The 27,312-nt window shown below is 47.0% G+C and overlaps 2 protein-coding genes across 5 annotated transcripts in view; one reads left to right on the plus strand and one right to left on the minus strand.

The window, feature by feature from the left end:
• Positions 1 to 6,218, minus strand: part of LOC8029980 (protein PAT1 homolog 1) — a 42,583-nt gene extending 36,365 nt beyond the window's left edge. For 2 of the 4 annotated variants that reach the window (XM_029991766.4, XM_029991765.4), the window contains exons 1-4: positions 5,789 to 6,197; positions 4,953 to 5,052; positions 3,273 to 3,397; positions 202 to 294 (exon numbers count right to left, since the gene is read on the minus strand). In XM_029991766.4, coding sequence (XP_029847626.2) covers positions 202 to 294; positions 3,273 to 3,397; positions 4,953 to 5,052; positions 5,789 to 5,827 — 357 coding nt within the window. In that variant the 5' untranslated portion in view covers positions 5,828 to 6,197. Of the gene's footprint in view, positions 1 to 201; positions 295 to 3,272; positions 3,398 to 4,952; positions 5,053 to 5,788 lie in introns of all 4 variants that reach the window. The other 2 variants (XM_029991767.3, XM_029991768.4) reach the window with 2 other exon arrangements.
• A 303-nt stretch (positions 6,219 to 6,521) lies between these two features.
• LOC8029981 (deformed epidermal autoregulatory factor 1 homolog) lies at positions 6,522 to 25,697 on the plus strand. Its single transcript, XM_029991764.3, has 8 exons — positions 6,522 to 7,103; positions 9,594 to 9,799; positions 10,165 to 10,288; positions 11,114 to 11,200; positions 12,098 to 12,204; positions 13,386 to 13,517; positions 14,626 to 14,778; positions 23,335 to 25,697. Exons 1-8 carry the CDS (start codon positions 6,677 to 6,679, stop codon positions 23,494 to 23,496), a joined length of 1,398 nt encoding a protein of 465 aa, XP_029847624.1. The 5' UTR covers positions 6,522 to 6,676; the 3' UTR covers positions 23,497 to 25,697.
• Positions 25,698 to 27,312: the final 1,615 nt, after the last annotated feature.

Here is a 27,312-nt window from a genome sequence, read left to right on the forward strand (position 1 = left end):
ATGCCAGCCAATCGGAAAGCTCGGTTCTCCGGTTCAGGTGGACGCCATGGAAAGCGGCACTCTGAGGGCATTCAGTGGCTCTGGGTCAGACCAAATTTTCTCACCACCAAAGCCACTCCGCTCGAGACAGTGGTTGATGGGACAACACTGTTTGCACGAAATAACGCATTCTGGAAATCCTGGAGTGAGGTTTGAACTCACCGAGGACACGGCCTTGGAGTACGCCCTGATGGCCGGGTCATAGTCATGGTCGTCCTCTAGCCCCAGGTGGGAGATACTCCGCTCTACCACCTCCTGAGGGAATGCATACAGACACCGAAAACCAAGCTTAGCCTTTTCTTTTTTCTGAACACGCACCAATATTTACCGACCTAAAAGCATTCAAGGGCCTTACATAACAAAGGGGTGGGGAGAGAACGCAATAAAACTAAAAAAGGAGGTAAATGAACAATATACGAAGTTGAAGGCTACCAGGCACTATTTAGAAAAGCAGTTTAGCTTATCAGGACCATATCACAATCATCAGCTTATCAGAAATTATCAGAAATGAAACTTGTAAACAACGAATTCCCCTGGTAGCACCAGCTCAGAAGGGAGGCAGGCATGAAGGAAAGTGCACTGGAAAATGTTTGGTCTTCAACTCCCCATTCCCCCATCCCTGTTCCCTATCTAGGGCTCTCCAGTTCCCTCCTGGAGTAGCCGGGGAGGGACTACATACACTGAAACGGCTCATTATCAATGCATACTGTTGATCGATTGACTAAAGGCCACAGGAAACGGAACATTAAAACAAGAACGAGGGTCACACCGCATTTTCGGGGATCATGTGTGCGGCTAGTGGACCCAATTCATTGATTACAGGTTAACAGGATTACAGCACCTACAAAGGTCGTACTAACCGTGAACCTGCAGACACATTTCCCAGGCTGAAATAAAAAATCACACCCTAATACAAAAAAAAAGAAAAAAAGTTGGCACCAGCTTTTACTTGTACTCGTACGACTATTGGAAGTATCAATTAATCATGTTCCCAAATTTCCTACATTGATAAAAACAAGACTAATCTAAGAAAAATTTATGAAACCGTTACAAATGAACAGCAATGTGCCATCGTAAAAGCCGACGCCAGCTCATCCTGGCACTCCGCATGATTATTTCTAACCTCTCTAAACGCAAGAGTCGATGAACACGCTTCTGGCAGACAGAAGGTTTTGTGCGCTTCACTAGATCAAACCTAAGCACTAGCTATGAGCCTTATTTTAAACCAACAGTAAATGATGCAAAAAAAATAATAAAAATTAGCAGAACAGAAATGCCGTAGGGATACTCGATAAATGGCAACAGTGCGTTACCTCGTGTCCAGAGCCGTATATGTAGAGTTCAGTTATTCACTGGTAAGAATAGGGCGAAAGTAAGGGCACGTTATTGTCAGAAATTGTTTCAGTGAGCTTGAGCGCATTGGCTGACAGCATTTCTGACCCACCACTATACACCGTTTCACCTTACGTCCCGGCACAGAAGATGCTACGAGCCATCGGGGCCAATCCGAGGCCGTGCGAGTGTAACGTGACCTTGGAGAGGGGGCACAGCGAGGGCAGAAGGTGTGTCGAGGGCAAAACCCTCAGAGTTGAATTGGCTAAGATAGCTTGTAGCGCCCGCTGCGTCCGGATGTAAGGTGAAATGGAGTATAGCCACGAATACTCTCCTAGCGGAGGCAATGAGCTTAACTTATATTCTCCAATCACAATTTGTAGGTGAGGATGTATTCAAGCATTTCATTTCAGCACGGAAGAGTGGAAATTTGCTACTTTCCGTAACTGAAAGGGCAACGCCTGTCACGTTTGGGAATTGTGACCCTAACCCTGAACGCGCACCCCATATTCGCAGTTTCGCCTCATGTTTCAGGAAACTATTCTCGCAGACGTCACCTTTTCTGGCTCAATAAACACACTCAGCACCTGCAAACTTTCTATTTCCATCAATCTCTTACATTTATCCATTCCTGTACTTTAAGCCACGTTCACAAGCAAAAAAATACCTGTGCTGCGGTACACGCCTCCTTCAAAGTCATCTCAGTTATTTTTTCTTCGCAATATCGGGGGGAAATATCTGGTAGTGGCTGGCGGTGATGCTGCTTTTTCCGCTCTCCTCCCATTGACCAGTCTCTCTCCCTCTATACATTGCTCTGACCTTGTCTGGAGTCCCTTGACAAAATCAAGCTTCACATTTCTTGCAAGTACCGACAACCACTGTTGCGCAAACGCACGTCGTGACACGAGCTCTGCAGCCATTCAGGGTGTCTAGCAAATTATTATTTTGAAAGTCCCTGACTTTTCCAGGTTTTCCCTGACAATTTCAGGCGAAAATTCCCTGACTACTTTAGAGGCAGTTAAATATGTAAGACCATTACATGTAACACAATGCAGTGAGCATTGAGCACTGTGAGGACCATTTTGCACGGGCTTAATCCAACTTGCATATTCCGAAATATTTGGGTTCGTCCAGTCCGGATTAAACAAGCACTTTCTTGCCGCCGACATCGTTAGTGATGAGGCCACTTCCGGAAACAAAATGAAAACATGACGCTCAACCACACACATTCATAACCGAATGGCAGCATGGCCGCCAGATGCACACTTTCAGATACTTTTAGCTTAAGGCTTGGATTGGATTGTGGTCAGCGGCTTTCCTATCTGTTACTAAATCTAGTAGCTCTAACTGGATCTAGCCTAGTGTCGCACCCTCAATCCCATCCAATCTAAGGCTTGGACTGGATTTGTCGGCTGTTTCCTTTGCATCGGGTAGTACACTCTACACCGGGTGAGCAGAGCCCGTGCTCCGCTCTAAGCAAAATTTATTGCCTATATTTCTGGCCCCAAGTCCTCAAGCCTTTGCTCAGGGCACTCGATGGTGTTTTAGGCTCATTGTCCCTGAATGGGCTCGCTTCTTGATTTTTCCTGGTAATTAAAATTTCCCTGATAATTCCCGGTCGCTAGATAACCTTCCATTTGCTTTCAAGGGACAATCACTTCAGTGCTGCGCCGCTATTTGCTTCCGAGAGCTGTACGAGGTGCAGACCTCGTGCTTTGGCGCATCCAATGCTATTTGCGAGACAAATACAAACACGTCGGGGGGTCTTTAATTCCGTCGTCAGCAGCCGCAAGCGGCTGCAACGGAGTTCATCACGTTTGAACGAGAATGTTTAAATTAGTTTTCGCAGGGCCCCAGCAACAAAAACTTTGAAAGCCACTGGGTCTAGGCTTGCTACCCACCTCGTGTAGGATGTAGGGGTCGTCCTCTTCGTGGAGGGTCTTGGGGACCAGGGGACCGCAAGGGATGGTCTTCCCCTTGTCCTCGAGCTCCGCAAACTTCTCGTGGGCCTCCTCCCAGTCCTCCTCTGCAAAAGAAGAGTAGAGGGCAAGAAGTTGGTAAAGAGCGATACCCCTTGAACTAAGCGGTAACTTGCGCCACCTACCACATAATGCTTATACCATTAAAGCACCGAGATGGCCCGCACAACGAGCGAGAAAAAGGTAGACACCATCATGTTTCCACGACAAGTCTGTCTTGAGCTTCGACAGGCGTTCGTACAAGTTTGACAAAGTGTACGATGATGACAATTAGACTTTTTTTCTTGTCTACACAGCAAAAAAAAATATCTGCCTCCCCTCCAAAGCCTGATGCTTCGATTGTGCTGCGTAAGAAACGCAGCACAATAGAGATAGCGCAAATTAGTTTTCTCTTACGAGTTAAAAGGCTGTCATCGAAACAACTAACATAATGGAAAGTTCTTGTGCAGGTAACTTGATATGCTCCATGCTCGACAAGAGACATTTTGCAAAATTACTCAACCACGAAAGGAGCATGCTTCAAGCACATGCTCTGTTTCACATTTAGTGTACAACGCTGCCAAAGCTGTTGGTGCAAGCATGGAATCTGATCTTCCAGATCATTTGCATGCATTCTCACGCAAACGAAACCATAGATGAAGCCACATGCTTGCACCAGTAGCTTTGACAGCATTGAATAGACATACACACGTCCCCGACGTCACGCAGCTGTGGTGGCACTGTTGACGGCACTGCGAATGCGCAGACGCTTCAGTTCACTCAAATTCGGTTTCTGCGCATGTGCAGTGCCCACACCTGGTGTGGGCAAACGCGGGCTTGTTTGTAAACAGCGTGTCTGTCTATACTAAGTATAAAATAGAGTATATTGTAAAATGCACCTGAAGCATCCGCTATTAAAGTGCTCCAAACTTGGGAATTCTGCAAATTATATACTAAGCACCCGATTTGGCTGGACAAGTGCCCATGTCTAGGCTAATCTAGTTTTCAGTGAAAGTATGATGGGTGCTCCCTTGGTATTTTACAACAGTTAACTGCGCTGCATGTGCTGGCCTCCGCAGCAGCAATTCTTCTAAAGTAGAAATCTAAAACAAACCTTATTTGTGTGCCTTATTGCCTTATTTTGATTATTTAGTGCCTTATTTTTTTTTTAGTGCCTTATTTTGATTATTTATCTCAAACCCTCCATACAAACATATCAAGTGCATGCCATATGTGCCTATGCTCCCAGCATTCTCCTTGGTTTTTGGGTAATTTGGCAAAAGTTCAATTGACACATTCACAACCATAATTTTGCCCCCCCCCCCCCCCCCCCCCTTTTGTCGCAACAAGCTATCTGACGCGTGCAGAAGGCGAGCGTTCCAAGGATTAAGAGGCCACCCGCACATGCGTGGCACACACAAGCTCCAAGTCCCACCGTTCTGACACTGAACAATGAAATGGCAGATTAACGTCATGTGAACACTCTGCCAGGGCAGAACACGTAAAAGCAGCAAAGTCGTGTTTACACACACTACAGTGCACAGTGTGAACGCATGCACACAAAAAACACGCACATATCAAGATTGTGTCAAGCTTTTAACGTGACAAGAGGGGTTCACTAACCAAGGCCAGCGCCGAAGGTTTCGTCGTTGAGTGCATCGTAGTCGTCTTCTTCGACTTCTGCCGTGAGGAGCTCGTCCTCCTTGTTCAGTGGACACAAACCCTTGAGAGTGAAAAAACAAAACACGTAAGAAAAAGAAAAGAAAAACGGAAAAATAAATTGGTTCTTGGTCGGAAGTGTTGTCGTTTTAACGACTTGGACACATCCCCCCATACCTGTGCCAAACATTACATAACCAACCCCACTTCATGCCAAAAAATATATATATATATATATAAAGAAAAAATTATTAAGCTGTTTTAGAGGCTGTGAACCACAAATTTACGTCTCCCTAAACCACTAAAGCTGACAGCTTGAAGCGCGAACAACAATGTTCTACACAGAGATCAACTGCGAGTCCACAATTTGTTCTGAAGTTCAGATATCGTCCACCTTTTGGAAGGTACTCGTTTTTATAAGCTTGGATTTAGTTTAGGTGTACAAGCTTATACATTGGTGCTGCTTGCTAGCGACGGTTCTCATACAAGCACACGAAAATGGAGCTGGATACGCCAAATCTTCGCAAGTGGCTCGACAGAGCTAGCAGTGAAATATTGCGCTGCCCCATGAAACGTAAATTTGTGGTTGTTTCAAAAATAAGTACCACCTCTTATTCCTCGAACAGCATATGGCTTTGATTTAATCTTAAATTATCGGCGGTTTATGTTCAATATTGGAGGTCTTACAGGAAAATTACGCAGACTATCGTACGACTTCCCAAAGCGCTCCGCTTTTTGTTCGACGGCTTGCAAAACGAAAACGAGCATAACAGGCAAGTTAGGACGGAGGCACAACTCACTCGAGGATCTTTTTTGAGTCCCAGCAGCGTTTTTGACATGTTTCGACCAGCGAGAGAGGGAATTTCGTAGACTTTACTCGGGCAGGTTGCATATCAGAAGAGTTGTGTGATGAGATGGGGTTTTCTTAGCACGTTAGGCCTAGCAAGGGTGACACATTTGCAGACGATACGGCGGCGCACGTGCACAGTGCATCGAGAACACGTCACGGCACTCCGATGCGGTGAATTTCTCGCCGGTTTCAGCCGAAAAAACGGCGCAAAACGGTGAAAATGTCACGCGGAGAGCGTTGGGAAGCGTTCAAACACGAAACAGCATTGAGATCAGACAGGAATCAGGCAGGCTCAAAACGTGAAACCGACGACGCGCCCAACGCGCGGACGCGCGTGCAAAAGCGCATAACGGAACTATGGTGGTCGCGCTTGTTTAATCGGTTTATCTAAAAATATGTTGTACAAGTGAATATTAGTAACTTACTTGTCTGTCTTAATTTTAATGTCTTAAGTGTTAATCGTTAAATCGTTGCATAGATTTATTTTATTAAAAACAAAATCCCGTTAGAAAATCGAAGTTGTGAATACGCAAGCATTTAATAATAAAATTATTTTCAAAATTTTGAAAGATTCTAAAGGAAGTTTAACAATTTGACGAGCATAAATGTAGTGAATACAATTATTTACTCCACCTTGTTGTTCCAGAACCAGATTACACCGATTACACAGAAATTTGAAAACCAGAAAAAGCAAGAAACGAACTTGTATGTCTCCCGTGTGTTGTTGTGGTTGTGCCGTTGTGCATCGTCGAGATGCTCTCTGCCGTGAAGAAACTGGTCGTCGACGTCGTCGAATGCACCCATCACCGGCCTCCCTCTTAGCCGAAACCCGCGAACTATGGTCATGGAAGACGGCGATACGGTCGAACCGCCCGTGATAACTGCCATGGAATTCAACGAGGACTTGCCGAACGCCGACGAGGCAGCGTTCCCCGTCAGCGAACCTCAGGAGGTCAGCGTTAGCGTCAACGACGACGAGATGCCGAACGTTCTCGTCGCCACCTCGCACGACATAATAACTTCGGAACAACTCGAGGAGGCCGGTCTGAAGGCCACGCACATCGTGATACACGACCAGAGCGCTATCGATGTCTTCAAGACCGCGCAAGCATCGCTCGCCGCCCAGGCGTCCGAGGACGCCGACGGGAGCAACGGCGAAGTCCAAAAGTACAAATACAACTGGGACGTTTCCGTGCACGACGCCGAACTGCTCGTGCGCTGCCGAAACGTCAGCGGTTTCCTGCACAAGAACAAGTTCGGTTCGGGTAAGCTCTCATTCATTCTGGGAACAGCACTGTGTGATGTTCCAAGGCTAGAACCTAGTTTATCTCGGGAACAACGCACGGCAGAGGTAGATTATAAGCACCAACAAGAAAATATCGTAGGTTGAGAAATGTGTGTCTGTGCGTAATAGCCTAGCCTCTTGTCTGGTTCGAAAAGAGTTCGGCTCGGCTCTCTGCGCTGTCGATTAAATCGATAAACAATTGGCTCTACGTATGATACATGAGTGACGCGTTTGAGGTGTATCCCATTAAAAGAACTAATTATCCAATTCTGTCTCTTTTTGGCTGGTTTCTTTGCACCCACCAGTGCTGCGCCCACGCTCTGAGAGCGGTGGGTTTTGCTGACTCTAGCAGCTTTTTGTGTTGCAAGCCTCCCCGAATCTAGGGGTTCCCTAGTCGCCCTAAAGTTCCTTTTCCTAGGGAGTTAGGGAAAAAACAAGATTCTCTACTTTTTTTTTTTTTTTTTTTTATCTTGATTTTGTGCGCGCTATTGAACTGTGCATTGTAGAGGAGATCGTGTGTCGTACTGCTTACACATGCAAACATGTATGTACGCCTGTTAACGGGGAAAATTAATAAACAAATGAAGGAAATATGCAGGCAAGGTGGTTCAGCCAGCTCATCTGCATTCTAGGGAAAAAGTAAAAATGTTAACTTTTAATGCCTTTTTTTTTTAATTATTGGGTGCTTGGGTGCTTGCACCAATGTTTGCTTCCAGTCTGAAAAAAAAGAAGGGGGGGGGGGGGGGGGGTCCCAAGAGCAGAAAAAGCTGACTAATAAGCACTTTACATCATAATTTTTAGTAGCTCATATGCTTGTGTTGGTCGATTAGTGCCAACGAAGAATGCCATCAAAACTGCCAGTAATGAATGAAAAGTTTGAACAGGAGTGAGGATTTTCATTGTTAAGATATCTCACAGGAAGAGTTTGAGGTATTGATGTCGCTGGCCTGTAATATGGCGTAGCCCCCTTCGTGGTCGGGATTTTGGGAGCTCTCTCGATGGAGCAGCTGTGTGCTGAGGGAGCAGCACATGACATTGAGAGGGGGAGATGGTTGCCCGCTGAACCCTTGGCTGTTCTAACAAGGCTTTGTGCAAGTTGGAGTCTGAGATTATAACTAATTTTTCCGGAGCGAAACAAAGCGAGAGGTAATCTACGGTCTATTTGGAGGCCTAGCAAGTCAAAGCGATCAGCAAGCTAGGCTTTTAAAGGGGCTGTGCAACGACATTTGATAGGAATATTTCTTGTTTACATCAGCTTCCTGGCACTAGTGGAACCTAAGAATACTCGAACGCAACACCATTGACCAACAAGCGTCTTCGTCGCGGCGGAATTCAAAGGATGAAAGCAAAGCTTTTCTTTCAGTCTCTCCTTCCAAAGCCGCCTTTTGCTCCTTCGTGAAATTTGATGACGGTGCTGTGGGGACAATGGCAACAGTACGATCCCAGCTGTGACGATATTCAAATGCTGCTCACACAGTGGACGTGAAGACTGCGTGCGCATTTGATCTGGGCTCGTGACAATCAATGCCTCGACATGCATTCAGGTAGTGTCCCGTGTCCAATCGCTGCAACGACGACAATAGCGGAGCCATAACAATGTCCGGAACTCGGCGCGCGTCCTGTGCTTTGCCAACCCCAGCGCAGGGCTATGATCAACATTGGCGGCATATAATCGGCCCCAGATCACGTGGCCGCTTGTTCTGGCTGCGAGTTGAGGGGGTGAACGGTGCTCGTTTTTTTCTGGAACTTCTATTGCATGGGGTGAAAAACGAACGCATGTTTCATATGTCATTAACGTCAGGTATCCGTTTTAAGCGGTATTTGCGCAAATCACAAAAATTGTTGCATCGCCCCTTTAAATAGACCGCACTATGCATTGTAACTTCTAACTTTGCTCTGCTTGGAGAAAATAAATTATAATCTCAGGCTTGAGTTTGCTCCAAAGCTTGTTGAAGCGTACACAAGCGGTCGGCGGCCAAAGCGACCGTTTCCTGCTTAGCATAGGCCACCGCTCCCTAGGCGCAGCGCCCCTCTAATTAGAGAGCTCCCAAGCCCCGCTTGCGGAGGAGGCTTTGGCTTATTACAGGCCGGCAACATTAATACTAAGATTAATTTTATTAAATATCTCACCTACTGTTTCAGGTTCCTCTCAATCAGCCAGCCGGTTGAGATCAAATTTACGAAGCTGTAAACGTTTACACCTCCAATTCACTAAGGTGTAAACCGAGCCGTTACTCCTTTCGGGGTGTCATTTCAAATGATTGAGTGACTACTTTCTTTGGAGCGTAATTCCACATGACTGGATCGTTGCCCCTTTGTGGTGTCGTTTCATGGGATTGGGTCATTGCTCCTTTTGGTGTATCATTTCACAGTACTTCTTCACACATGCCCCCCCCCCCCCCCCCCCCCCCCCCCTTGGGGGGTATAATTTAAATGATTGCATCATCACTCTCTTTGCAATGTCGCTCAGGCGGCCGTGGGCGGTGCATCAAATCCGGGGTGCGCTGGTACACCCCGTCTGAGTTCGAGGCGCTCTGCGGTCGAGGGAGCAGCAAGGACTGGAAACGGAGCATCCGCTATGCCGGGCGAACCCTGTTGTGCCTCATCGAGGATGGCATTCTCATGCCCCACGCTACTTCGTGCACCTGCGCTGCTTGCTGTGATGACATGGTCGTGGTGAGTGCCACTCCAGTTGGTCCGAGTCGTCGAAAGCAGAGCGGAGGACACCACTGCCCAAACTCATCCCTGGTTCGGTTCGATAGAATCGTGGAAAAATCATAGAAACACCCCGTATAGCCTCAACCAACTTCTGCGTCGCAAAGAAGACATATAGCGTGCGGTGTTGGCGCCACCAGGCCGCAGGCAAACTGGCGGCGACTCGGTGTACGGTGGCAGTATGAGCCCGCTGATATATTAACGAAATCGAGCGACGAGTTGTGTGTTGTCCGGATTTGTGGATCGCCGTTGTACGCTAGCTCGATGGGGTGTGGGGTGATTCTGTGAAGTGTCGCAGGATAACCCAGCGTTTGCTGCCATTGCAGAGTGGACCGGTACGGCTGTACACTCCATACAAGCGGAGACGGAGGGACGAGCCGATCTTGGGTGGGAAGTCCCCGGACGATCCGCCGGAGAAGCCGATTCCGATCGCGCCAGCACCGCCCAAAGGTAGGGTAAAAGATTTCGAGTCGGTCCCCCTTTTTCTAGAGTTGATCACCCCATTCATGTCTCTAGTTAGAGTTACTCGCAAAAAAGTAGGGTTGCTCTTCTAGTAGTTTTAATATATCCCACGACATCAAGGTGTGTTGAAATAGCTGATCATAAATGGTTCGATTTGGAGCATGCAAAACATAGTTGCACAGTTCCCAGTCGGTTCAGGACTCTATTCGGGGCATAGCATAAAGTGACGCCAACGCACAACATCGATGTGAAGACTAAATCAATCTGAATGCATGCAATTGTCGACATAAATTAAAAAAAAAAAAATGAAACCAAACTTACAAGTTACTCTCAGATTCAAACTACAATAAGTTAGTCATCAGAAATGCAAAAAATTTCAGTCATTTACTTTTAATTAGGCAGTTGATTAGTAGTTACTTCATAGCTTTGGCATACGGTACAGTGCTCAACAAAACGAAATGGACCAATGCAGCGCATGGCGTCACTAGAGTAACTGCGCGTGATTTGCTCGAGGAGCATATACAGTTACTTTAACGGAAACAGCTAGCACGTGCAGTTACTCTAGCCTAGAGTAACCAAACAGCTCCGCCATTCGGTTAATCTAGTAATCACTAGAGTCACTGTATCTACACGGGGCCACGCATTCCACTGGCCCATTTTGTTTCGTTCAGCACTGCCCACGGCTGCCCCATTTCTGGTTCGTCACGAGGTCGGTCGAGTTGAACCGTTTTCTCACGGGAGCGCACCAGCTCGAACGGTGCAGACGACCCGCGCTTCGGAGAAGTTTAATTTGATCGCTCGCTTTCGGGACAGTGACGGTGACCCTCGCTCCGGCCATGGTGCCCGACACATGCCGGGTGGTCGTCGGAAACCTGGTGGACGGCGGCAGCATCCTTTCCGGTAGGTACCACCTGCCTCTTCTGCCGGTGCAGACGACGACATTCTACGGTCCATTTCGGACGGAGAAAGGCGGGACACTCTCCTTCGCAGAGCTCTCCACTCGCTCCCCTTGAACAGAGAGAATGCATATTGGAGAGTAGGCGAGTGGCAAGGAGGAAGCCACCAATCTTGACTAGCAGAAAGCTTTGGGGAAGGGGCTTGCCCTGCTATTCACAAACCTGCAACTGACTAGAATGTACATTCTGTGCGGCGATTCGAGCGCTCTCCCGTATCGGCGAGGTGAAATCGCTCTGCTTAGTACGGTGCCTGCAACGAGTCTCCGACCGGCGTGCTTACCGCACCCAGAAAAGGGGTCCTTTTGATTTACGCCCGGCGACGCTGTAGAGGCATCGCACCGTCGCTGACCACGATCCTTGCGGTATCGCGGCGGCGGTGGTGGATCTGGTGGACGCCTGTTCTGCTGCAGGTTGCCCTTTGGCTTCCACGGAAGCTTCAGCAGCCGGGACCGTGGTGTCGGTATGGTCGGCTTGTTGAAGGCACGTCTGATTGCTGCAGACACATGGACCCAACAGATGCGTTTGTCAGTTTCAGCCGGTTTTACGTCTGCTGTTAGGCGAGCTTTGCCAACGGTGGACTCTATTGCGACAAACGTTTGCACGTAGCGAGTTGTTGTGGCAAATTCGTGAGCTCGGGTCTTTCTGATAGGACGTGCTCTTTGCCTGTAAACGGTAGCGTTTCCCGGCCAACGAAACTGTAGTCGGAAACGAGGCCAGAAAATTGTGTCTGTGGCTCGGAAGGACTGCCGTAACGGCTTGGTGTTGTTTTTGAGATTCGTATGCCATGAAATGGTACTGGGAAAAGGACGGGCCTCCATCGACGGTTCTCCCGCTTTTGCAGATGCGACGATCGAGACCACGACACCCGTGTCGACGCCGCTGGCACCGAGGTTTGCGCCCACGGCGCTCGATTTTGGGGAGCAGCGCATGTGGTGGCAACTGGAAGAAGTAAGCAACACTGTGCAGTGCATCGCAAAGAGGCACGACAACGCATGAAACTGGTGGGGTGGGCAATTTATTGAGAGACGGAATTTAGAGCAAAATTCGAGGCTAGACGGTGCAAGCTTCCGCCCGATAACAATGGGTGTAGCCGATGCCATCCATCCATTCATCGATCCATCCGTTCATTCCACGGTTGCACAAACGGGTGGACGGAAGAATGGGTATTAGAATTCTGTACGGGCTTGCTGTCGATTTTAGCACTGGCGTCGATCGTTGACGCAGGAGGATCCCTTTTTTGCGAGAGGATCTCTGCAAAAACATAATGCAGCATGCATTGGTTGTGTGTTCGAGGATTCATAGCAGTTAATGGAAAGTGTGCAGATGGATTTGTTACGTCCTGGTCCCACTAGGCCCGCGAACGGAAACAGCTGACACCAACGAACCTCAGGCACATGTAATGTGCACGTGAAGATGCCTTTGACAGGCTTGCAGTCTCTCGGAGCTCGTGGTGTTATCACGAGTGATTGCAAGCCTGCCGAAGATATTTTGACGTGCCTCCTGCACATTGCTTGAGGCTTGTTGGTGTCGGTCGTTTACGTTTGATGCTCTGGTCACGGTACCAGGGTGTCGGAGTTGTCACGGCACGACGAGTTGGCGAGTCCGATTGCTTTCACGGTCAGTGACGGGTTAAGAGTTCAGGGGAAGCTCCTCCCACCTCTTTCCACTTTAGCAGAGGAGGTTTGACTATAGTTGTGACTGCTAGAACATACTTTGACTTGTTTATGCAATAAATCATAGCACTTTGTTCATACACTATACTTTAGGGATCACATTGACTGATTGTGGTGGTTAAGTTGTGTGCTTGAATAGATCTTGCTATTTTTGAGGTCTTTGACTTCTTTCTGTTTTGTTATGACTTTATTTTTGATGTCGTGGTTTTCACCGTCACCACTAGCTTCATGGCCCCTTTAAAAAGTACTGTGGAATGTTTTTTTTTTTTTTTTAAGTTTTGCTTTTTTTGGGGGGGGTTAAACTACAAGTTTGTTGTATGCATTCCCAAACTAATTCTATGTAAGTATTAACTCTGTGTCAAGACTTTAATGTACAAGTGTGCAAGTACTTTGATTGCTTGTGGGTTTCGACTAGTCGAGGTGTGAGTGTGCCCGAGACTCGCCCTTGCAATGCAGATGGTGAAGAACCTTGTGAAGCAGGTGCAGGAGCTACAGAAGCAGGTGGACATTGTCAAGGCACAGGGGGTCGCTGCGAGGGAGGCTGCGCTTCAGCAGCTCAAGATTCAGCTGGAGAACGAGAAGAAGGAGGTGGGTAGGCGGGCCTGTGTCTCCGTCTTCCGCAGCGCCGACGCTCTTCCCAGTGAGGCCTCATCGCCGAAGGCGCTTTCCGATTTCGGCAGACTTGTTGCCCGTGAAAACTCGGAGGCTGAAGTCCTGCAGAGGTTCACGAGTTTTCTGTGAAACTGAGAAGTGTTGCAAAGACCAACGCGTCTTGCGAGACTCGCGAGACTCGTGAGAACCCACAAATCTCGTGAAACTCGCAGTTTTGTAGGAACTCGCGAGTTTTGTGTGCAACTGTCAGATCTTGTGAGAACTAGTGCAGTGAGCTTACACTAAAGTGTAAGCTCACGTTTTTACGTCACTCGATGTTGTCGTTGACACGAAACTGTCCATTTCGCTGCCTCTTTATTGTGCCCCCCCCCCCGCCGCCCAAACATTGCCTATTCCACATTATTCGCCGGGCTCCTTCCCTAAACGGGAGGTTAAAGGCTGGCTCGCACACTTGCAACTGCTTACGATCATGTGCCTTAAAACCTCTTAAAATCTCCTGCGACGATTGTTGGCGCCACCCGTCAGCTAGCAGTGGAGCACTTTTTATTTCCGTAGTTTTCCTACATTGTTTTTTTTTTGCACATTTTCTATTTTTAGGATTGAAAAACTTTTTTAACATACCGTAGAATACCGCGCATCCGCCCATTCCACATTAAGCGCCCGTATCCAAGTTTCTAAGGTATGAAAAATATGCGCAGTACATTTATATGTAAAACTGATGACCTGACAATCCCCCATTTTTTCGCGATTATCTATAAGTTTCGAGTGGGCGCTTGCCCGGTATTTTGCGGTAGTTATGAACGACCATTTTTCAAAGATAGTGCGTACGTTTGGCCTCGCAAATGCCGTAAAACCTTCGCTTTGGTGAAGTGCGGTCCCAGGGTACGACGCCAGTGACGAGACCCTCGCATTACGCTTGCGGGAACGTGCGGCGCATTCCGGGGTCGCAGCTGCGATTGGTCCAAAACGCTCGCGCGGAGGGCGAACCGGAGAACTATCATTTCTCCGTCTTTTTAACTCTCCCCAAATCAAAATACTCAACTAAAATAAAAAAAAATAAAAATTGTTTTTTGTGTTTTTTTAGGCCTTGAACAGCACCTGGGTGGAGTCCCAGATGAGCCTCTCGCGGAGCATGATGGAGGCCCGCGCCGAGAAGGAGCTGGCGGTCCAGCAGGCCTTCCAGCGGGTCCAGGTCGAAGCGCGGGCCGAGCCTGCCGACAAGGAAGACACCGCCAAGGTGAGGGCACGCCACGGCACGGGGCGAGCGGAGTGGAAAATAAACGAGTAAATATAAATTAGGAGATACTGAATAAGTGAACCTAAATAATCATTTAAATAATAAAATTTAAACTAGAGTAATGAAGAAAAAAAAAAGTAAGGGGATCACTGCATATACTTGTTTTCTGAATTCAGTATGTTGTTAATTATGAAAATACAGAATGATTGCAACACAGAAAAGTCCACAGGCACAAAATCAAAGTGCGTTGGAACTTTGGAATATTTGCGCAGGAAAAGAATACTATTGGGAATGGTAGACCTGACGGTGACAACGTGCGACAGTTGTGACACGGGACACTAAGCGCAGTATGCAAAGAATTTTAAGATTGTCATGCAGAAACAGGCAACTACGAATAGTGATTCTGCTGGTGACAATGTAGAATAAATAACATGGCGAGAGAACCCGTGTTTCGACGCGGTTTTCTCGTTCTCTCTGAGAGCGCTCTTAGTGCACGTGTCATCGCCGTTTTTTTACTCATATTTATTTTTGCGTTGGTAGCAGTGGGGTGCGGGCCGGGCATCACTGAAAAGAGCACAGCTATCTGTGGTCTTGTCTTCACAATAAGCCGAAGAATTAACCAAATATTTCTTAATTAACGTTTTGCTTAGTGGAACTAAACGTATTGCTCCATTTAGGAACTTTCTGAGCGTCATCTGAAACCGCTAGGTCAATCAATAGAGTAGACTGTCATCAATTCAAACTGCTGGAAGCCACAAATTTTGTTTAAATTACTAGAAGTTTGAATTATCAACAAAAATATTTTTACATGTGATGCAAGGTAAAATTATGAGTTGTTATGTCGATGGCTACACATGCAGTACAGGTGTTTGACAATTTCTTTTACACAGGCCTGGTAATAATGCGTAAATATGCCACACATGAAACACCGATGAAATTTAGGAGTTTATTCGTCCCTCAAAAATATTGTCTAACGTGGACTGTTTAGACAGCACACGAGACCTCAAAACCAAACTAAGTTTCTTCGTCCAGGAAAAAAATGTCCATCGTAAAATACCCGGGAAGTGCCGACCCCGCTTTCACTGAAAACTGGGTCATTCTAGACATGGGCGCTCTTCCGGTCCAGTCGCTAGGAACCAAGATGGCGGCCAATAAAAAGCTTTGAAGGCAGGGTGAACGGAATTGGAAAAAGCGCTTTTATTTTCACACGATATCCCCATCATCGCCGCTGGCGGTCTCGTCGTCGCCGCTGCAATGAGGTGAATATTTTTGGCCGATGTCGGTGCTTAAGGCCACGGTCCCACTGAATCTGGCAATTTAGGTACTTTTTGGCAGGTCATCACTCATCTCCTTTTAAATCCTGTTTTGTGAGATTGATGTCATTCGAAAGGCAATGCAATCCTCTTTCATTTGATATTACGTGTGTATTGGTTTATACTGCTCATGCGCATTTGTAGCGTTGCGAATATGATGGCGCGGACCCTCACTTGCTCCGCTAGTTCATGTTTTACGAACGATCCAATAAAGATAACACGGTTCCAATATAGCAGTTTTGTTAAGATGATGTCGGAGCAGAATGTGACGATACACTTTTTTGGTGTTTGCAGTACTTTGTTTTTTTCATCCCTCCAAATATTGTCCTAAAATTGACATATTTCAGCACAAATATGTTTTTAATGACAACTGTTAGTACAATGAAATTAGCTACAGATGTAGTGCTTATAATTGGTAATATGCAGAAAAAAATTTAATGTTATGTAAAATTTTTTTGTTTACATATTTTATATCAAACGTAGCACTTTTTTGTGCTTCGAGTCATGGTACTTCAAATGCCACTTAGGAAATAATTAAACTATGATAAAATCTTTTATAACATTTAGAGCTACAATGGTTGCCCAAGAGGTGGACGATGGCTTTTTTTCATTTTCAAAGTCATAACGCTCCAGGAGCCCTTCAAACTTACCTGTTTTTGACGCATATCTTTTTTAGACATCAAACAGATTTACTGGCATCTAATAATATTTATTGTTTGGAATAGATACACATTCCAATGTACTAAATTTTCACAATGATCTTGCTTTGGTTTTTTAATAGGTGTAGAGCTTAGCTAATTTTCAAAACAATTAAAGACTGTTTGGGTGTTTTGTTGCGCTACCTGGCGGATGGCAGACAAACTGCTGATTTCTAATGTTCAAAAAATTTCCGAGGGCGGCGTTGGCGTCTGTATCATCATCAATCTCCGTGTCTTTTTACCTTCACATTTAAAAAATATATTGCAAGATTTACTATCGATAAATGAATGGTTTACGTACTGGGTCAGGTTCATAAATCTAAAACAAATAATTAGACAAGCGTAGCATGATATAATGTGTTCATTATTCGATATGATTGAGATCAATAAACAATAAAGACGAAGAGGAAAAAATACACCCGAGTTCACTTCATGCCTAGAGTCACTAAATCAGCTGCGCTTAGAGTATCAGAACTCCGTTCCCCAACATTGTTTTGGGCGCCGCCATTTTGGGTCTTGTGCAGAGCAAACGCAACTGCCGATCGTCATGATTCAAAAGTGCGACTTCCTAAGCATTAGATCCGGTGTCAGGAAGCTGATGCAATATTGCTTTGCTCTGTCGCGGAGTGTTTAAATATTTGTGGAGGACGGAAAAGCGTTTTCTGTGATTTTAGATAAAGCTTCAGATAACTGGCACCGTGATTTTAAGTCACAATATGGCCAAGTGTCGCTACTCTGAAGCGTAGCTAATTTAGTGGCACTAGCGGGAACAATGAGGAAGAAGCAGGTGTCAAAAGGTAGTGGTTTGGGGAACCCACGGGGCTTACGTCATGGCGCCTTCATGTATTACAAGCTCCTTGAACAAGGGCATGAATAGTGTCATTAAATAAGCTACGTTTCAGAGTAACGACACTTGGGCATATTGTGACTTAAAATCATGGTTGCCAGTTATCTGAAGCTTGATCTAAAATCACAGAAACGCTTTTCCGTCCTCCACAAATGTTTAAACAGTCCGCGACAGAGCAAAGCAATATTGCATCAGCTTCCTGACACCGGATCTAATGCTGAGGAAGTCGCACTTTTGAATCATGACGATCGGCAGTTGCGTTAGCTCTGCACAAGACCCCTAATGGTGGCCTTCACAACACTGTCGGGGAAGAGAGTGCTGATACTCTAAACGCAGCTCATTTATTGGCTCTAGTTCCCGCGAAACTCCTTTTCCCTGACTGAAACTGAAAATAAATATGAACAGTACACCATCATTATAGCTGATTTAGTTATAACCAACTACACATAATGAGAGGAGGAAGCGGCTGGGTAGGAGAAACGCGGGTTTTATGTGCGACCGTTCTAACCGTCTCAAAAGAGAGAACGCGCGAGCTTTCGCTGGTTTAAAAAAGGCATCCAAAGAAAAGGGGCGGCACTTTGTGTTCTTTGTGTTTATGCGTCTAATTGCAAATTGTTGTGTGTATGTTTATACAGCCGGAAGTTAGTCCGCCTCATTGGGCGTCTAGTGTCTCAGCTGTAGATGAGCAATTTAGCCAGTGCCGTGCAACCGCAAACCTGGGGTCTTTAACGTGCACCACGCAGTAGGGATACACGACCGCACGCCGGTACGATGCTCTTCCAGATCGAAACGGGCAGGGGCGGGGAGGGTTCTGCAGTGGTCCGAGCTGGTGTGCGCTAGATCATGCACTCGGCCACCGACCCCCCCCCCTTGTGCATCTAATTTATATACAGGTATAAGTATTTGAAGATCGACGATGGAGGTCGATCGTCTCGAGGTAATGTAACGTAATAACATTATATAAATAATAAGTTTGTTGAAGGACTGAACGACTCAATCTTTCAATTCTTGGATTGTAATATGGCGGTAGCCTATTGTACTTACTGTTGATGAAGAGAAATATGAGGTGACGAGGTAATGATTAAATGATGAGGCTCTATAAGGACGACGACATTAGTGGGTGTCGAACCACAACGTTCAGTGCCTGACTTGTTTCAAGTATCGTGTACCCAAAGACTTTCTTCACTCGTAACAGAATATGGTAGAATCAATGAGGATGCTGCTTTACAACTGTACGTGGGACAGGAAAACTGCACTGTGCAGAAGCGCGGCTTATTCGTTAATATGAGGGACGGATTTCTAGCAGTATTCCCTGATTGACTGCTTGAAACAAATGGCCTCGTTGACGTAAAGTGTCCCCGTTCCAAAAGATTCTTGAAGCATACTTAAACCGCAAAGGAGTATGAGGCGAAAAATAAGAAAAAAGGAGCCTGGTGTGAAAGGTCCAAATCACCACCATAGCTTCTACTACCAAATACAAAGGCAGTTACACAATACACAAAGAGAGTTTTGTGATTTAGTTATATTTACACTCAAGGGCACTGATATCCAACGTATTCAGAGGGATGACACCTTCTGGTCAACTACTATAGAGCCTTTTCTACTCAAGTTTTACATGGAAGGCCCGACTTCCGCTGAAATTCCTCACGTAGACGAGTTGTCCGACCGAATAAACTGCCATTACTCCCGATCTGGGAATCTCTCTATCTTCGTTCGTAGGATCATCAGATCAAGGGGTGTGGCTCTTCGTCCGCCGAATATTGCTTCGGTGGGTGTTTTTACCGTGTAATATGAGACCGTCGCGTGCTGCTGGAATAAGAACCTGGCGATTCTTCACTAAACTGCTTCTTCCGTAAGCTTCAAAAGAGCTTTTTTTCGTTTCGCACACCATCTGTTCTGCTTGCCCGTTAATTGCAGGATGGTATGGTGCACTAATGTGATGACTGGTGCCGTTTTTTTTTGTTTTTTTTGTCTTCAAAAACTTGTTTATTTTATTTGAAGCAAGATTTGGCGCGTTATTAGAGAAAAGTATTTTCGGTAGGGCAAAAGTGGGTAAAAGAGACCGTAGAACGTCAATGACGTGTTTGGACGTCGTGGCAGGCATCGTGTAAACTTCCAGCCACTTAGAGTATGCGTCGACCATGACTCCGCAGATGCGGATACGTTTCGCCACCCACCGACTGAATAGTGGATCGTTTTCAGTTACTGTTCATGATGGCGTTGGACTCAACGAAGACTTCGAGTCTTTCCAGAAAGTTTCTGGGAACTATATCGTAACAACCTTTACAACATCTTCCGGACCCCGTGAAACACAATAGTTCGTGACGTTATTTTAGTCGTCATTAAAATGGTGAGGTAAGTACCGTAAATCCCGAAGCAGTTTAGTTGACGTCCGCTTCCACTGGCGTCTTGGAAGATTGAGTCTACTGAGCGTGCATTCCTGCAGAGGAAACTTTTATTGATAGAATATTGACACGTCAATCAACATTTGATTCCTTCTTGGTAAGATTTATTGCGAAAGCCCGTTACACCCGCCGAACCGCATCTCCCTATATCAGAGAACAATTTATACCCAGCCTGACATTCTCGCATACATCCGTTTGCTGGGCCACGCTACTTGAGCTAGCTGAGCACAGCTGGCAGCGGCGCGAGCAAGGCCACGAGGGGAACGTGATGGTGCTCGAGCCATCCCACTGTGAACCAATGTTTCGGCCACCCCACGGGTGCGTGTCGCCATCTATTGGTTGAACTAACGCCTTGTTCAAGATGGCTGCCGTGGGACCGCAGCCTTAACGTACAATTTGCAGAATTCCGCAGGTTTGGGAAATGGTAATAGTGGGCGCTTTTGCGGTATTTTACAGTATTGTGGACTATCAGCCCCGTCGAGCGGGCTTCTTGCCGAGCACCGGTGCGCTGTGGGGAAGCAACACTCGCGGAAGCGAGCTTTGCAGGTGTAGCTTCTTTGCAGTGCACCGGTGCTTGGAAGGAAACGCACTCAGCAGGGCCGCGACAACAAAAAGTATGAATTGCAAAAAAACGTTGCTCGAATTTAGGCGGCTCATCAATACATAAAAAAAAAGTAGCAGGACGACCAACTTTTTAAAAATTGTTTGAATTAACCGGAAGTATGAGATATCAGTTTGAATTATCGCGAGCCTACTTGGAAAGGTTTGAAGCGTACGGCAAACACGCCGGTGCACCGAAGGTTCGGCTCGTGCGAATGGTGCAATGCTGGTGGTACGAAAGCGCGGACGTCAATCTTTTCATCCGCGTTGTCGCACCTACTGGCTGGCACCTGTCGCACGTGCAGTAACTTTAGTGCTCCCCAGTGCTTGCCCCATGCTTCAGATCTTTCTAAACTTGACTGATTTAGTGGTCTTAGATGATGCTCAGCAGGTTTCTAATTGTAACGATATGTTTATTTTCGATAAGTAAAAAGTTGATTAACTATCTTTAGTTAACTATTCGACGTATCATGAGGATTAGCTCCCTATGTTATCTCCCCCTCGCCATACACCTCACCTACATGGACCTCATTAATCTGCCTTTCGCAGCTTTTTTTGTTTTTCAATAAATCTATTTTAAATAAAATCGAATGCCCTGTACAAGGACTCTATTCGGAGTCGGGTTTGGGCCCATTCATTTCGAGGTGTGTTGGGCTCGGATCGGGCTAGGATGGAGGTGTCGGCGTCCGACAACCTGCCCCCGCCAAATCTTGAAGATTAATTTTAGGAACTGCAGGAATCCCCCATATCAACTTCGAACGTGCGAAAAGTAGCGGCAAGCAAGTGCTAGTTATGAAGCAGGGAACATTGTTGCCGCTGACATGCACGAAGCGTCGTGTTTTATGCAAATTTTTCCACGCCCCTCGTTTTATTCATTGCAACTAGCGGTGAAATTTTGGGAAGCAAGCCAGTCTGCTGGTATCCGCACGATGGTTCCTGAGCACAGTCAAGGTATGGCTTAGGTGCCATTTTTTGGTGAAATACGTATAGATCTAAGCGGAAGAAAGTTTGGTTTGCTGTGAACCATGCCACATAGATTGAGGTGAGCTCAGATTAAAAAGCAAATGGGTGGCCGTGTGCGAGAACCTTTCCCAAACAATCGTGGCTGAGGTACCCGGGCCAGTGGTGGTTCTGCACCGTCCAAATTTCTTATTTACAGCGGAAAGGTGAGACACCCATTGGGGCTACCTAACTTCCCACCAGCTAAACAAACGCCCAGATCGATTACGGCGGTACCGATGCACTACGTGGGACAACTTTGGCCTGCGCAATCCTCAAACTCGAACCTCTTCTAGGGTACTCCATTTCGTATTTGAGTTCGACCGGAGCCAGCTGAGCAATGCCAAAAGTGAATCGTCACGGCGCTTGTCATTTTTGTGCGTCCGCCGTGTCTGCCGAAGCTATCGCTCGCAGCAAGTGCACCGTAATCCTGCAAGTGCAAGTTGCTGTTTCTTTTGTGTGCAGTTGGTCTAGGAGGCGATAGGAAACGCACAATGGTGACAAGCACTGCAACGATTCGCTTTCGGCGGCGCTCGATTGGCCTCGTAGCGTCGGCCGCAGTTGGGTTTGACGTGAGTGGGGTGTGGACCACGATGGACTTGCTATCAACTTTTGGCATTCCTTGCAGACCTACGTGCACTGCTCCTAAACACAATAGAAAAGAGAAAAAAAAAATTAAACCTTTCCTTTTCAAGGATGGTTCACAGACTTGCGACTGCTTACAACCGCGTCTCTTAAAACCCCTTAAGATCTTTTAAGACGAGAGAGAACGCCAGCGCCGCTTCTCGGGTGGCCGCAGAACCCGTTTCGTTTCCGTCTATTTCCTTCTTTATTTTTTTTCGTGTGTTGCTTTTTTTATTTTTGGATTTGAAAAACTCTTGACAATGTTATAAACAGGGCTCTGTGTCTTCAGAGTTTATATTTAATGAAATTCTGAGGGTGTTTTTCGGAGTTTATTTGTTAGCAAAAATTCAGTGTTTGTTGGAGTTTATTTTTCGTAAATCCCCAATTCTCCGAAATTCAGAGTTTAATTTCACTGCATTTAAAAAAAAAAAAAAAAAAAAAAAAAAAAAAAACAGCGAACTTATTTTACATCAGATCATACCATTTTTCTTTCCAGAAAAAAAAAAAATGGTATGGTCTAAACCAGAAACCGGAACAATGACTAGCACTGACGGGTGCTTAGATTGCCGTCTTTGACCCGGAACTACATTGACCCCTTGGCCCTAGCGAAAACAAATGAGATAATCCTCCTTTTGTCAATGGTGTTCGTCTTGCAAGAGGGCAAAGTAGCCCCTCCTCGGGACCGCTGGCCATTCGCACCTATCTATCGGACATTTTATAGTCCCGAACTTCGACCATCACTTTTTGCCACCATGGCCTCTAAAATCGGAGTTTGTCGGATAAATCCGAATTGTCAAGAAATTTTACCGGCGAGTGTTTTTCGGATTTATCCAGAAACACGGAGCCCTAGTTACAAATGATCATTTCTCGTAGATATTAGGTATATTTGATGTCGTAAATATCGCAAAGCCTTAGCTCTTGCGAAGCGCATTCTGTCGTAGGAGTTTGCAAGAGCTCGGTCCTAAGCGGGTGCATGAACGGGCCTTCAAAGTCGGCTCGGTCGTTCGGATTCGCTCCGAAGAGGGGTGCCGGGTTTCCGCCCTCGACAACGGGAGTCCTCTCCCCTCCAGCGCTGCGGCAACTGCAACCGGGAGGCGTTCTCGGAGTGCACGGGTTGCCACCGCATCAGCTACTGCAGTGCCTTCTGCCAGCGCAAGGACTGGGCCAGCCACCAGGACCAGTGCGGAGAAGACGCCGAACAGCAGCAGCATTCCGACTCGGGCGACAAGTGACCTCAAACGCCGCGGGTGCTGCCCGCTCAGTGGCGACGACGACGGGAAATCGCGAGACGATGGCGACGCGCTTCTCCGCTCTGTTGGCCCCTGATCCGGCGGCGCGGCGGGAGCCACGCGCTCGCCGGACTGGCCGGCCACCCTGCTTCCGTTGCCTCACCCCGCCGTCCGCACAAGGGTGGGAGCGAGAGTGGGACCACCTAAGGTCACTCTAGTCACCGACAGTCAAAGAGACGCAGGGTGTGGCTAATTGACCCTTCTTGAAATTAAGCAATGATGCACGGATTATACGCGGCCGTCATTAGTTGGTCGTGTACCGCGAGCACTCGGTGGACACGAGCGCTTCGTCGGCGTTCCAAGTGCATGCTTGGATCAAAACACGTTCCACGCGAGTGCTGCATCGGTGTTCGGCACAAACTCGGAACCAATCGCGGGCCTCGCGCCCAAAGCGACGAGACCAACTAATGGCGGCTTCACATAATCCACGCGTTGTTTCACATTTTCGGATTGGGTCTGCGGGACACTAACCATACCGGTCGGAGAAACGTTGCAGGCACTTTGGCGAAAGACCGATCCGCGACCGGTCCAAGAAGCACATGCTGCACCGTCGGCTCGGGGGCGAACGGAGTATGGTGACGTATGTGCGACGGCCGACATAACGTCTCTTGATTGTGCGCGATTCCAAGTCGGAGACATCGGCGGCGCACTTTGCGCGTCGGTCGGATCTGCAAACCGAAACGGCGCTTGGTGCGACGAGTTTCCGACGATCTCCACCACGGAAACTTCCACGGGGTACATGGCACCGATGAACGCTTGGCACGACGATTGTGTCCGATCACTTTGCGTGCGGTGTGGATTTGGCGTATGGCAAAGTGTGCGGTTTGCCGTACCAATCAGAATGTGCTTTGAAGTAATGCAACCTCGAAGTAGTCCAAAAAACTCGCCGCGACAGTTGCAGCCGACGTGAACCCGAGGTGTCGCTCCGAGTTTTCGAACTGCCAGGGGCGTTGGGTGGCACCGTCGACACGCTTTCCAAGTTCGCCGTGTGCAACGTTGGCAAGCTCGAAGTGTGCTTTACAGGTCGACAGTAATACTGGCTGTGAGTTAGCATGACTCTAGGGACTTGTGTGCCATTTGCTGTGCTCGAGTCATTTTCTCGTCGTTTACTCCTAATGTGGATGCGCCGTCATTGTCAGTGTGCTTTGACGACTGTGGTCGGTGCCAGGTTGAGAACCAGTAGACGTTCCGCCCAGAGCTTGAGCTTTCTGCCTTTGGAAGCACTTCGTTGCCTGTGCGGCCATGGAAGGCAAAATGTGAATGCTGGAGGCAGAGCGTCAACTTGGTTGCTAACCTGTTGCCGACTACTGATTACTTTGTACAGGCTGGATCCCTCGACGTGTTACCCTGGTAATTGTGGGGTGTCCACATTGTTAGTGTCGTGTCGTGACTGTTGGAGGCACGCTTTGTGGGGTGCAAGTCAGGCAACGCGTGGGTTTTGCTCGAGTTTCTTTGTGATCGAGCTCGTCATGCGGACCAGTCACAGTTTTGAGTGGGAACGTGCGGCAAGGGTCTTGTTCTGAATGCCTAAATATAGGATTTGGAGTAGTGCAGTGTTTATGAAAAAGAACTGTGGATTGAAATAAAAACAAACACATAAATAGTGACAAATTTGGCTCAGTAAAGTAGAAAGGCTTGATGGTATAGACATGCGAATAAATATAAAACATGTAGCATCCTCGAGATAAAGTGTATTTGCAAGCTTTGGAGGGGGAAAAAAAGTATGATTTTACAGGACGTCTCACGTTGGTGTGAAAATTAAATTTACTGAAGGCACAAAAAATGGGATTGACGTAAAAATGCCAACAGCATAGCTTAATGATGATAATCCCTAGAGAAGGGGAACAAAGGACAAACACAAATCTCCGAACACAGCCAGGTTGTTTGTGTGAGTTTGTTGATTTGCGTTTGTCCTTTGTCCCCCTATTCTACTTCTCTAGGGAATATTACTTTTATTCTTCTCGGCCAGCTCGGTTGTACCTTTGCAGTGGTGTAGCCAGAGGGGAGGTATATGGGTCTTCAGTTCTCCCCCTTTGCTCGAAATCTAGGCGACCCTATAATATACACATGCGTTTCAATCCCTTCCCCTCTGCACCCCAAGTCATGAACATCCCAGCCACTTCAAGCCACCTTCCCAGAAGAAATAAAAAATTCCTGGCTACGCCACTACTTTTGCATTAATAGCCTGGCACGAAGAAAAAAAAATTGCACTTTACACAGTTTTTTTTAATAAATCCTGTATTTGTTGAAACTCATTCTTTAGTTCACATTGTATAGACTACTCAAGATTTGTAACCATTTTTGTAGCCTTGGTAACAGTTTATTTGTGTCAGGTGCTTATGATGCCGACAAACAAAAACCAATGAAAGACGCACTGAAACAAATAAATAAAAAAAAAATCCGCGCATTTCGTCGAGCAACACTGATAGAGCGTGACAGCGACGAACGCGATTGGCTTATTTTGCCGGAAGCGGAAGTTAAGCGAAAATAAACGGGGGGAGACTCGCGAAGTCGTCTGCTTCCGCGGGTGTCTGCTAGACCGCGAGAAAATTTCGCCGCCGTCGCATTCTACAGCGTGCCGAATTGTTCCCGGAGTTCGACATTGCGACGCAACGACCAAGTAAGATCTCCAACTCGTTTAGGCATGGTTTCGCGTCAGTGGTGTGTTGTAAACACAAGTTTTAGTCATTCAAAGCGTGTCAAGCTATGGATATGTCGGGAGAGTGTTAACTGGCAGTGTGTGGCGTCTTCATTTTTTTTTTTCTTGATTTGCTGGTCTTTGCGATTCCAATCATTGTATGACAGCGCTTTCTAGGCACACGCCGTTTTATTGATTTATTACGGTGTGCGTCTTGTCGGGCGGTGGTTCAATGGTTTCGCGATGATTCATTGGCGCTAGCGAGCTATCGCCGGTTCTTTTTTGTATTTCTCTCAGTATGTAAGAACTCTCATCATAACTACTGTATTAAGGGAGAGTGCTCCGCTGGGATAACCTGAATGGTACCCTTTAAAAAAAATGCTGTAAAAAAAGAAAAAGCCATAGGCGTTGTGTTTGCGCAGTGTATGTCGCCATACACTACTCAGCCACAAATTCTTTCTAAGCGCATAGAGGAAAAGCTACACCGTCCTTGGGCACGAGTTCAGTTCATTCGCATCACGTATCAGTCGTATCATACGCCGCAGTCGCCCTTTCTCAGTGCCAAGGATCAACCATTCTTTCGAGTGTTTTTGTGTTTTGCGTTTCTGCTCTTGCATGTTTTGTTCTCACTTCCCTCAAGCATTGTCCTCCCTTTGCCTGCCTAAGCTACAAGACCTAGATCGGTGCGAGCGAGGGGGGCTTGTACTTTCGGTTCTAGAAGAGTAGCGCTTTCGCATAACGTCAACCCGCAGTTTTATCGTGAATGATTCCTGTGAAAACGCGTCTACCTTCTGGGCGCGCTTAGAAAGCAGACTTGCCAGGATCAGCAGCGGACGGGTTCGCGGACAACCGAGTTAGCGATGGTTGTACCGTGTGGCGCCATCTCCCGATGGGCGCAGCCAGGAGACGGCAGTGTGCGACGGCAGTGCGGGGGGGGGGGGAGGGGGAGGGGGGGGGGGGAGGGGAGGGGAGGGGGGGGGGAAGGGAAGGGAAGGGGGGGGGGGGAGGAGCAATGGAGGTGTTTTTCGGAGTTTATTTTTCTCTGAAAATTCGGGGTTTATCGGAGTTTATTTTTGTTAAATTCCTAATTCTTTAAAATTCGGAGTTTATTTTACAATGTT

Source organism: Ixodes scapularis, unplaced genomic scaffold, assembly GCF_016920785.2.
Source record: "Ixodes scapularis isolate PalLabHiFi unplaced genomic scaffold, ASM1692078v2 PGA_scaffold4__175_contigs__length_147842914, whole genome shotgun sequence".
Lineage (NCBI taxonomy): Eukaryota > Metazoa > Arthropoda > Arachnida > Ixodida > Ixodidae > Ixodes > Ixodes scapularis.

Bases quoted from the DNA above. Each gene is read 5' to 3' on its own strand.
- LOC8029981 (XM_029991764.3), top strand. From the start codon at position 6,677: ATGGTCATGGAAGACGGCGATACGGTCGAACCGCCCGTGATAACTGCC. The intron at 11,201-12,097 runs GTAGGTACCACC...CCGCTTTTGCAG, and splicing joins CGGCGGCAGCATCCTTTCCG to ATGCGACGATCGAGACCACG. The intron at 12,205-13,385 runs GTAAGCAACACT...CTTGCAATGCAG, and splicing joins TGTGGTGGCAACTGGAAGAA to ATGGTGAAGAACCTTGTGAA.